This window comes from Misgurnus anguillicaudatus, chromosome 11 (assembly GCF_027580225.2).
Source record: "Misgurnus anguillicaudatus chromosome 11, ASM2758022v2, whole genome shotgun sequence".
Classification (NCBI taxonomy): Eukaryota; Metazoa; Chordata; class Actinopteri; order Cypriniformes; family Cobitidae; genus Misgurnus; species Misgurnus anguillicaudatus.
In genome coordinates, this window is record NC_073347.2 from 222568 (window position 1) to 235367 (window position 12800).

Sequence of the window (12800 nt, forward strand, 5' to 3'; positions counted from 1 at the left end):
AGTCATGTGTTGAATAATTATCAGATCAGCAAAAAAGTAATGTGGGGAAAAAATCAAGAAACTACAAGCATATAAAATAGAAAAGAACAAAGTTACAAATAAAGTAAGATCTAACAGTATTGATTAGAGAAACAGTATCAAATTAATATAACACTGTTTTCATTCTATAAATTAAATGTAATTGATCTTTTAACATATAAAAGTGATTTTCCTTTTGTAGTTTGACTAACATAATGACTCAGATATAAGCATTTCTTATAAGAGGAACTGTCCCTTTAACACCAGAAAAGCGCTGATCTATACACTAGACACATATGATTAACTGCATATATGTAATAAACAACTGTTTTTATGAGAATACTTGCAGAGACGATGGTATTACAAGATAATTTTTGCATATATCTTCTGTCTAGCACAAAGAAATTATGTGTTTCCGTGATTTTTGAAACACACGTTTCCATGCGTGGGCTTTTGAGTTTGTGTCCATGAATGTGTGCGCACAGAAAACGATTGTTAATGTAAACAATACACTTTTTTATTAACAGTATTAGTACCAGTATGTTCTTAACAGCATTTCATGCAATATTTACATTTACGTATTTACAGCCAGTGATGGGAGTAACACGTTACTGCAGTGGCGGAGTGGCAATCGGGAGAGTCGGGACTTTTCCCGGTGGGCCGGTAGTGTTTTGAGGGCCGGTCTCACGCAGAAAAACTATTAATCATATATTTAATATGCCGCAGCGCCCAAAATGTATCTGGCCGCACCGCTCTATCAAGAAGCCGCCTCCCCTGGAGTTCCAGTCGAGAGTGCAGCTTAACAGCCAATCAAAAAAAAAAGAAAGAGGCTACACAATAGCCAATCAGAAAATAGCACTGTTGTATCTGGGTACATTTTAACGCAACAACCAATAAAAAAAGCTTATCCTCGTTCACCCACAGAGAAGACAAAACACCAGAAATCAACAGGCTATAATGATGCTCATTAAATATAATTTTAAATATTTTTAGTAGAACATATCTGAACATTGGTACATCACTAATAGGGATAATTTACACGTGTGTTCGACTTTATGCTATAACATAGGAACCAACAAGCGGATGACATCAAGTGCCGCGAGAGCGGTTCTAAAGAAAACTTTTACGATGATTTCTCGACTCACCCTCGCGGCAATTTTTTGTCATCAGCCTTTCGTTCCTGAAGCGCAGCTCGAAGTCGAACAGTGGGGTTCCCCAACCTTCCCCTGCAGGAGGTCTCATGATGACTGCTGCTGTTGTAATCTTTATTTTCGCAAGTAAATTCCTTTTTTGTTTTAACATTCAAACAGACTCGGTTCTTCCCCACACTCGCGCTATGCATATTGCATACATTATTCCAGAAGTAATATGATTTGTTCTCTGTGAATAAATATACATGTTCTCTTTTACTGGGAAATTGTAGCGCAGTCGAAGTGAATAGTATTAATTATTTGCGCGCATTTTTGAATATGGCCACTTGTGGAATGAAAACTGCATGACTACAAAAGGTAAGACTTGTTTTTGCATTTAGCCTTGTTTTACTTACTAGTGTTATAGTCGTAGTTGGTTAACTACGTGTGCTTTATCACATCATTTAAAAGTCTTTATTGTGTGTTTATAAGTGTTTATTGGCGGTTGCAATGACAAGATTTGTGAAGGGAAGTCACAGTATGTTTTGTTTTGATATTATCTTGTTTTAGTTCATCTGTAGCTGGAGTTGCACCTAGTTAAGAATTACAACATTTAAACAACCATGATTTCTATTTTTGTTTTTCATTTGTATTGCTTCCGTATTGTTGTCAGTAAGTGTACATCTGTGCAGTCAGTATGATTTTGTACAGGTTGATGGAGTACACATATAATGTGGTTTCATAGATTTGTTATTTGAGAATGGCCTTCTTGTACGAAGAATTTTTGCCATACCCTAGGTTTTCGTGAAAACGTTTTTGTTACATAGTGTCTGCAACTTATAGCCAACATACAGCCTGTTCACTGACAACATGCTCAGAACAAGTAGTCTAGGCCTCGTTATATTTTTGTTATCACACGATGACTGACATTTTGTCACATTAAACATCCCTCTCTCCTATAGGCTTAATCATTTTATAAGCAACTGCTTGGCAACCAAATTAAGCTTTAGATTACCTGAAACTGGGGACTGTTGTTGACTTAAAGATCTTTTAAAAATAATAATTATTATAACACTTGGTATTTCATGTTGTGCAGTCATTTCTTTCTTTTTTTTTCTACCATGGAGGGCTGGTGGTCTACGAATTGTTCCCGGTAGATATTTTGGTCCCACTCCGCCCCTGCGTTACTGTAATTCCACTACTTTTATCAGTAACGAGTATGTAACGAAATATTTTTTTAACGCAATTACAATTACTGAAATTTAAATGAGTTCGTTACTCGCGTTACTCTATTTTGTAAAAAAAACTTTTACAGATCAGACATTTCTGATTTAACGTCGCATGACCGTGGTGGGCGGTGCAATGAATCATTAAACTTCATCATGGCTGACAGTGCATATAGAATGAATGTGAAAAATCTAAATGGAACAACATACCTTTGTTTAAAAATTGTGCGCAAGTCATAATCCATCCGGTCTCATGTTTGTAAATGATCTTTGCAAGCAATCCCAGTATGACATTAACCCCCTGGGGTCCAAAAACGCGGGGCCGCATTTTGACGTGTTTTTTCCTTATCATGGCAGAATCAACTTAAAATACTCCATCATTAATAATCATACACTTACGTGTTTGACATCATTTGAAACGGTAAAGGGTCTTCTTTAATATGTGTTCAGTCACAATAACAACAGATCTTTGTGTTTTTGTCAAATAAAGAAAATAAACAGGGTGTCCATCCAGACATTTCTGTCTCTGCCAGCTGTCTCTCAAAACACGTTACAAAAATCAATTGAAACTCCGCGATTACTCGTCACATAAGCATGATACACACATCCAAAGAAAGCCTGAAATGTCTACTTTTAAACAAGCTAAATATAATCGAAAACAAATATTGCCAGTTTATGTAATCTGCATTGAAGTAAAGAGAGTACAGTTTTTCCTGGCTGACTTCATTATCTTTAATTTGGTCACGCCCACAGCTGTTGACATGGTAATGAAGACACGAGCTGTTCAACCATAACAAGCAAAGCGTAAAGTTTGATCAGATTTAAAGACTTTTTACAGCATGTTTGGATTATAAACTTTATTCACACACGTGAGGAATATCTTCATTTATGTCTGGACATTGAGGAAGAGAAGCATTTATCTTTAACATTACCTAAGAAGAACAATGGAAACGCACTGCTGGATTAGAAGTAAGTAACGTTAACAGTTAATTTATACCATTTATATTTGCTATCATGTAATTTAATATGCTCATGGCTTGTGCAGTTCAGCCTACATACAGTAACATTAATCAACCTTAGCAGACTACACGCTTTGGATTGAAAAAGTTTCGCATTGTTTACAAACGGACGCGATCTCACGTAATGGCGGATTTCACTGTTGCATGCTGTAACAGTGTTAAACACAGTTATTCACTTATATCCTTCGTGGCAACTTTCAGTAAGCCTGAACTGCTGTATATTTTAAGTGTGTGCTGTAATATGATTCCATGTTTACATGCTTATTTACAAACGAGTACGCGTGACCTCCCATAATGGCGGATATCTGTTACATGTTGTACAGTGTTAAGACACAGTTATTCACTTTCGTATCTGTCATGGCAACTTTGAGTAAATGCTGCACTGCGGGATTTGCTGTAAAATGATTCCATATTGTTTAATTGCAAGGTAATTCCATACATTGCGCTTTACACGCGACACCGTTTTTATGAGCGCTGCGTTACACGGAGACGCGAGCTCGCGCACATGCGATGTGTTTTTAAAGTTCATACGCGCTTACAGAAACACGTTTAAAACAGAAGCTAGACGATAAGGGGATGGGCATCTGAAAACAGTCATCTGAAAACAGCTTTTTATATTAATTGCTGCAGATGTTTATCTGAGATTAAGTTTATGTACAAGATAGTATATGAATGTAACTTAGTATCAGTGACATTTACCCATCAGTTATATAAGTAAGGGTATTTCTGTGGACAATTTATGCTAACAGCTGTTTATAACTCTCTTAGAGGTCTGCATCTCTCTCATCAGTACAAAACTATGAAGTGGAAAAACACTTTTTGGACATAAAGTTATATGGTAACATGAGCCACATGAAGTTTACAGCTCTGTTGTGTATCAGTTTCTTAGTTTATACAAAGTTTTAGGAAACGGGTATGTTTCCAAATAAACTTAAAATGTCCTACTAACCATCATTTCTATTTTGATTATATTGTTAACTTAATAAACCTCAAACAAACATATATACATTTGTCCTTACATTCTTTACTGTAGTTCATTCTCACATTCCTGCCTAATTATGCAGCTCATTATGCGAGCCTTTGTTTGCTTGCTGTCAATCAATCCTTCTCGCATACAGCCCGTCTAAACAAAAAGTGTCTTACAATTTCTAAATGAATACATTGTTTTATGTGAATAAGTAGGCATGGTGATTGTCACATCATTTTAAAGAAAAAACTCTAGACTACTAGATTATGTTTAGGAAAGTCTTGTTAAAACATGTTTAGTATGGGTTTTGTGGACTTATATCAGTGACTTAAAAATTTAGCTTTTTTAAAAACCACGCATAAACATTTTTCTTTCAAAAATACAAACATGTACATACATGTAGCTCATACAATATTTTAGCCCAGTTTGTGCTGAACGCAGTGGTATGAGACACTTCCCATTATTATGTTTTAAAGCAACTGAAAAAAGACCAAATGTAAGAGCATGTCAGAACCTCTGAGAGTGTCCCAAAATGGTCGGACCCCAGAGGGTTAACTTGCATGTGTAGTCCACAAAAGCAATAAATCTGAGAAATGTTAATATATATCGTAGATGTTTACACCGGCCTTCATGGAAGAGAACGATCCCCGATTGTTGTTTCCAGAAAAATATGCGCTGTACAACTGTTAAAACGTGTTAAAACTCCATAGTATGTGTGAGTGCGCAGTTTCAGTTTCACTCGCTCCGTATCCGACAAAACAATCCACTCGCTCTGTGTCCGTCGGACAAAACAATTCAAGTTTTCTAATAAAATATCTTCCTTTAATCCTGTGTATCATTTAAATCCAACAGAAAACATATACAAACAATATATGACCAAAGAGCGCACTACTGCCGCAAGCTTCACAAGCTGTGTCCCAATTCCATGGCCGCGGCCTGCTAAGCATGCGACCTAAAAAATTGAGCATGCGGTCTTTCAAGGTGGAAGCCTCAGAATTTCGCGAAGAGAACTGAAATGAGACGGTCTAATCTTCGGAGGACCCATAATTTGCGTCAGCTGCTGCACGCGCACACCGCGCCTGTCAGCAGGACACATCAGAGACGTTTCTGGCTTATTAAAATAAATATGGAATCAGAAAAATTATAATTTATTTTAGAAAATATGACATGTTGACAAAATTGTCTCCAAATTCTTAAAGGGACACAAGGCAGCATTTTTATGTTAATAAATCATCTTCGTAAGTCGGTATATGGTTATGTAACCCACCTTAAAGTTTGGTTACTAAGACCATAACTTTAGTATTAGATTGCTCAATAACTATATAAATATATACATATTAAGACACAGAATAAATATAAATATAGCAAGAACAAAAAGCTGTTTACATTATATGTTTTTTATTTTTCATTTTCTTTTGGTCTGCTTGAAAGTGTTTAATAAAAGACTTTAAATTTGTTATAGTCAACTTCAAGGTGACTGGTTTGTTTTTGAATATATTTGAAAAGACTGTTATTTTGGTGCAGTTATCTCCTAGGTGACGGGTTTGTTTGTCATTCTGGAGACTCCACTTGAATTGTAATTAGACGTTATTGATAACCCTTTTAAGAAAAATTATACTTTTGTAATATAATCTAACAATTTTTATAAATCTGAATCAGCTTACCATTCCTGGTACATATTTTTTCTACATATTGTTGAGGCTAGAAGACCTGTGTTGTTTTATCCCAAACTCCGGTGAGTTGAAATGCTATGATATTACTCTGATAACTGAACTAACTAATTAAAAACCAATCGGAGATTTACTTTTATTTTATTGTACTGTTATTGTGATAATATTGTTTTTATGTTTGTGATATAGAAGTTATTAATTAATATATTGAATTACATGATTTTTGATATATATGACTGTTGATAGTAACAAACTCCTAAGAAGATAGGAGACATTAATATTAGAATGTTTAGAGGTGGGCACACATTAGCCTGTGTGTGTGTGTGAGTGAGAATGGCACTTTCTCTCTCTCATTACGAGCGATGCAAGTTAATAAAACTTGTTGAACTGTAGTTGAATTGGAATTTAAAGAGATCTTATGATTTTGATATTTAATATATGATGTTAATTAGTATTCTCAAACTGCTGCATGCAGATTGGTTTTTTATTGAGCTGGAACACTGAGCTGGAACACTGGATGGCGAGTCAGTCCCATTGGATTTCGATTAAACTGGTTTTCCTTTTCACACTGGACAACCAAACCCCTTGAACTCTACCCTTGGATCAACCTGTGTTCCTTGGACACAGATAAGCCTTCACATATACACTGACATATACACCTTACATACCCGGGTACAAGACTATTTCTTTTCTTTTAATCATTTTATTGGAAAGCTTTTATTTGAAACTTTGGGAAAAGAGCTCTTATTTATTTATTTTATTATTTATTTATGTGTATTTATTATTATTATATATTTCTCAATATTTAATATTTCTCAATATTTAACTGTGGTTCTCTCTTTTGTGATCAGAATGAAATATTTTAAATAATTTATTGCTGTAATAAAATTACTGCATTTTTCTTCCACTCTTACACACTGTCCTTGTCAATTTACTCCCCCCTCAATGCTGAACCTAGAACTGGCCTAAACCTAATCATAACCTATAGAGGCACCTCCTTTAATTTTAAAGCAATACATTTTTATTCTAGTTAAGTAAAGCAGAGAGGTGCTACATAAATCTTGGCGAGCCAGCCAGGAGGGGGCAGTGTTGACAATTTTGTAATTAATATTTAAAGTGTATATATATTTTCTCTTTGCATTTACATAGTTTCTATTGAAACTTAGATTTTACATTGAAACTGTACATTTGAAATGGATGTGGTTAAACAAAAGAATGTTAAAGTGCCTAATTCAGTCTTAGTCAGTGGTATGAGTGATATTGATGCAGATGGAGAAATATTTAGGTTCTTAGAGGAACATGGGCCTTTCTCAAGGGTGATACATATAAGTAGCTCTGATCCAGAATTACAAAACACAGTCATAGTTGAGTTTGAGTCAGGGCTTACAATAACAAATTTAGGTCAGTTACCACTCTATAGGCCTTCCCCAGATGACCCCAGCACTGTCCACTGCATTAGGCAACTGTCTATTGTTTATTCAAGGTATGTGGGAAGTAGTTTAACACAGACATACCTTGACTCCTTAAAAGACATAGCTAAACTGAGCGGTCTGGACTTGGAGTCACTTCTGCATGACGAGCTCTCCCGTCTCCAGGGTTCTCTTGGAACTGAAGCACCCCCTTCCTTACCATCCATCCCCGTTGAAAGCACAGGTGTCTCAAGAATGCAGAGCCCATCAGCAACCTCTGACCACCGGCATGCATCTTTTGATCCCCACAATTCTACTTCACCATCCGTCATGGCAGCCGATGTTCTTAGTGGCACTTCTCCAGTCCAGTTCGACACTACTGATGTTCACTCCCTCGGCAGACGACCATCATACACAATTCCTGTGAATCAGCTCACAACGCCTGAGGTGCAGAAGGTGGTAGTAGAGCACATTGTCCATGGCACATACAGCATGTCTTCTCACAGCAGCACTAAACTGCGGATCTTCTCTGGTAGACTGCCTACCCCTAACCATGAAGTGGACTATGAAACATGGCGCAGCCACACTGAGTTTCTTCTTTCTGACCCATGTGTGTCTGAAAGGCACGTGACAAGGAAGATTGTGGAGAGCCTGTTGCCTCCTGCAGCCAACCTGGTGAAACACTTAGGGCCTCATGCTCATGTCAATGCCTACCTCCACATCCTTGATTCTGCCTATGGCACAGTTGAAGATGGCGATGAGCTTTTCGCAAAGTTTCTTAACACCCACCAGGATGCTGGTGAGAAGCCCTCTGCTTACCTGAGCCGTCTGCAGACAGCCCTCAACAGGGTCGTGCAAAGAGGAGGCATTCTATTTAGTGACTTTGACTGCCAGCTGTTAAAACAGTTTTGTAGAGGTTGTTGGAACAATACTCTCATTTCCAGTCTTCAGCTTGAGCACAAGAAGAATGCTCCACCTCCATTCTCTGATCTGTTACTGCTTCTGCCGACTGAGGAGGATAGGCAGGCTGCAAAATCCAACAGAATGTCCCAACACTTGGGCTTCTCCAGAACCAAAGTCCAGTCCAAACACCACCACGTGTGGGACTGCAATGTAGATGATCTCGGCATTGACATGCAGGTCACAGAGACACTCTCTGCTGGTGAGAAGCAAATGAGAAAGGATATTGCTCAACTTAAAGCTCAGCTTGCCTCCCTGACAGCCTCACAGTCTGAGCAATCCAAAAAAAAATCAAAGAAGAAGGAGGATGTAAACAGAGCTGGACTGAAGGCTAACTCCAACCACGCACAACCCATGCGTGACGAGACAGTCTCCAAGAGGCCAAAACCTGGTTACTGTTTTAACTGTGGAGAAGATGGCCACCTCTCCTCTGTGTGCAGTGACCCGGCAAATCCAGCACTGGTTGATGCTAAGAGAAGGGAGCTCAGAGAGAAGCAGCAGGCCTGGGACAGAGCCCATGGTGTTTCCGGTTCTGCTCGTTTAAACCAGCATTAGTTTCTGTTATGGGGCAAACAGAAACTGAGAAAACCCCCTGCCCCACCACCACAACCCCACAGACTAAAGCAGGGCTCTCTTATGCAGGCTCAAAGCAACATTCCAACGTTCCCAGAGGGCTTATTGGTCATAAGTGCACTGCTAACCTCACCATCTCTGGCGTGCACTGCAATGGCTTGCTTGACACAGGCTCTCAGGTGACAACTGTATCCCTGTCCTTCTATCACAACCACCTCTCCCATCAGCCCATCCATCCCATGAGCCATTTCCTTGAAGTTGAGGGAGCTAATGGACAGTCTGTTCCATACCTCGGGTATGTAGAGCTCAAGATAGCTTTTCCCAAGGAGTTCATTGACACAGAACCTGAAGTACACACCCTAGCTTTGGTCATCCCCAACATCCGCTCCAGCAGTGACATACCTGTTTTAATTGGCACCAACACACTGGATATGCTTTATGATGAGCACTGTGATCACCACACCTCCAGCCTGATTTCCCCTTTGCCTGGATACACACAGATTTTGAAGATGCTGGCACTTAGGAAGAAGCAACGAATGAGTGGACACCTTGGAACAGTGACGCTGAGAGGGAAAGAGCCCAAAGTAATCCCCGCTGGAGGAAAAGTTCCATTGGAGGGTCAAGTGAGCACCAGCAATGTCACCTCTGAGAGATGTGCCCTAGTTGAACATCCGACTACCTCAACCCTGCTAGGTGGAATCTTTGTGGACACTTGCCTCATTACCTTGCCATCACAGCACCCCTCCAAGCTTCCTGTTTGGGTCAGAAATGAAACAAAGCATGACATCACACTGCCTGTAAACTGTGTTATGGCTGAGCTGACCACCCCCCTTGACATAATTTCCAGCCCTTCTTTGGAATCCAAGCAGTATGAGACAGTCAAGTGTTGTCAGCTGTCCTCCCAGCAGCTATGTTCAACTGAGACACCTGACTTGAAGTTTGACTTCGGTGACTCTCCACTGCCAGAGTCCTGGAAAGACAGAGTCACACACAGACTGAGGCAGTTCTCTGACGTCTTTGCTCAACATGAGTTGGATTATGGCCATGCAGCCAGAGTGAAACATCACATCAAGCTCAAAGATGAAACACCTTTCAAGCAACGATCAAGGCCAATCCATCCCCAAGACTATGAGGCAGTCCGTAAACATCTCCGGACCCTCCTTGATGCAGAAATCATCCGGGAGTCTGAATCTCCATATTCCTCTCCCATTGTGGTTGTCAGGAAAAAAAGTGGTGACGTCAGACTGTGTGTGGACTACAGAAAGTTGAACAACCAGACCATCAAAGATGCCTATGCACTGCCAAATGTGGAAGAGACTTTTTCTGCTCTCTCTGGGTCCCAGTGGTTCTCAGTCATGGACTTGAAGTCTGGGTACTACCAAATTGAGATGGAAGAGACCGACAAGCCCAAAACTGCCTTCGTCTGTCCATTGGGTTTCTATGAATTCAATCGTATGCCCCAGGGGATAACGAATGCCTCCTCCACTTTCCAACGGCTGATGGAGAAGTGCATGGGAGACATCAACTTGAAAGAAGTCCTTGTTTTCATTGATGACCTGATTGTGTTTTCCAAGTCTTTGGAAGAGCATGAAACCAGGCTGACCCACGTTTTGACACGGCTCAGAGACAACGGTCTGAAGTTGTCCCCAGACAAGTGCCGGTTCTTCCAGACCTCTGTGCGCTACCTGGGACATGTCGTGTCAAGGGATGGAGTTCACACTGATCCAGAGAAAATCAGAGCTTTAACTACCTGGCCAGTGCCCAAGACTCTCAAAGAGTTGCAGTCTTTCCTGGGATTCTCTGGATATTACCGACGCTTTGTCAGAGATTACTCTAAAATTGTGAAACCCCTGAATGCCCTCACTACTGGTTATCCACCTGCCCAGAAGGGGCGTAGGAGCAAGACTGATAATGATGTGAAATACTTCCACCCTAAAGAACCGTTTACAGACAGATGGACTCCTGCATGCCAGCAGGCCTTTGAAACCCTTATTGAGAAACTGACAACCTCTCCAGTCCTTGGGTTTGCTGATCCAAAGCTGCCCTATGTGCTACATACTGACGCCAGCACTATCGGCATAGGAGCAGCTCTGTATCAGGAGCAAGATGGGCAAAGCCGTGTCATCGCTTATGCCAGCCGGGGTCTGTCCTCCAGCGAGTCCAGATATCCAGCTCACAAGCTGGAGTTTTTGGCTTTGAAGTGGGCTATTGCCGAAAAGTTTCATGACTACCTGTATGGAAACACCTTTACAGTCATAACGGACAATAACCCCTTGACTTACATCCTGACATCAGCAAAGTTGGATGCAGCAGGCTACCGCTGGTTGGCAGCTCTCTCCACTTTCAACTTCGACATCAAGTACAGAGCTGGAAAACAGAACCAGGATGCAGACGGACTCTCCAGACGTCCTCATTGTGAGGTGATGAGTGACCAGTCTTTGCTGGAAGAGCATCAGAGAATAAAGCAGTTTACTTCCCATCACTTGTCTTCAGCTGCTGAGACCAACTTACCTGCTGATGTGGTCACTGCTGCTTGTCACAAACACCTCCTCTGCAATACTGAGCCAGACTCCCCATCAGTGACACTTGTCGAATCCCTCGCACTCCATCCTAAGGCGGTGCCAGATGCCTTTGAAGAGGACGACTGCCTTGAAGGACATGTCACAATCCCCAGGTTCTCAGAGGAAGATCTTAGGCGACACCAGAGGGTAGATCCTGCCATAGGCCAAGTCATCCCCCTGCTTGAGTTAGGAGAACAGGCCACACCTCAGCTCATGACTGCTTCTCCAGAGCTCAAGTTGATGGCAAAGGAATGGAGCCGCCTGGAACTCAAGAATGGCATCCTGTACAGGAACCGGCAGTGTGACTCCCAGCCTGTTAGTCAACTCGTGCTACCCCAGGAATTAAGATCACAGGTGCTCAAGTGCTTGCATGATGAAATGGGCCATCTTGGGATTGAGCGCACTTTGGACCTGGTGAGATCAAGATTTTACTGGCCGAAAATGGCAGCGGATGTCGAGAGGAAGATAAAGTCCCGTGGCAGATGCGTCAGAAGGAAATCTCAGCCAGACAAGGCAGCACCCCTCGTCAACATCCAGACCACTAGACCAATGGAGTTGGTCTGTATGGATTTTCTGTCCCTGGAACCTGACCGCAACACCAAAGACATCCTGGTGATCACTGACCATTACACCAAGTATGCAGTTGCAATTCCAACAAAAGATCAGAAAGCCTGCACTGTGGCACGGTGTCTGTGGGAGCAATTCTTTGTCCACTATGGATTTCCTGAGAGGCTCCATAGTGACCAGGGACTGGACTTTGAGTCACACACTATTAAAGAGCTCTGTGCCATTACCGGGATCAGGAAAGTTAGAACAAGTCCTTACCACCCACAAGGAAACCCAGTTGAGCGATACAACCGCACTCTTCTGAGTATGCTGGGAACATTAAAAGATAAAGAGAAGAGCAGATGGCGTGATTTTGTAAAACCCCTCACTCATGCCTACAACTGCACTAAGAACGAAGTCACCGGTTTCTCCCCTTATGAGCTCATGTTCGGCAGACAGCCCCGTTTTCCGATCGACATTGCCTTTAGACTGCCAGTTAGAGGCATACAATCTACCTCCCACTCTCAATATGTAAGAAAGCTCAAGTCTCACCTCAAGGATAGTTATGAATTGGCCATGAAAAATGCAGAGAAGGTTGCTGTCAGAAACAAGAGACGCTTCGACAAGTCTGTCCGCGCGTCTGCTCTGGCGGAGGGAGATCGTGTCCTGGTTCGACATCTGCGGCTACGGAACAAGCACAAGCTGGCTGACCGGTGGGAAT

General features: G+C 41.1%; 2 protein-coding genes across 4 annotated transcripts in view; one reads left to right on the top strand and one right to left on the bottom strand.

The window, feature by feature from the left end:
- Positions 1-12800, bottom strand: part of wdr11 (WD repeat domain 11) — a 344263-nt gene that overhangs the window by 120159 nt on the left and 211304 nt on the right. The gene's annotated exons all lie outside the window — the stretch shown is intronic.
- LOC141368743 (zinc finger CCHC domain-containing protein 12-like) lies at positions 1995-8954 on the top strand. Its single transcript, XM_073872783.1, has 2 exons — positions 1995-6095; positions 6506-8954. The coding sequence occupies exon 2, from the start codon at positions 7224-7226 to the stop codon at positions 8952-8954; it is 1731 nt and encodes a 576-aa protein (XP_073728884.1). The 5' UTR covers positions 1995-6095; positions 6506-7223.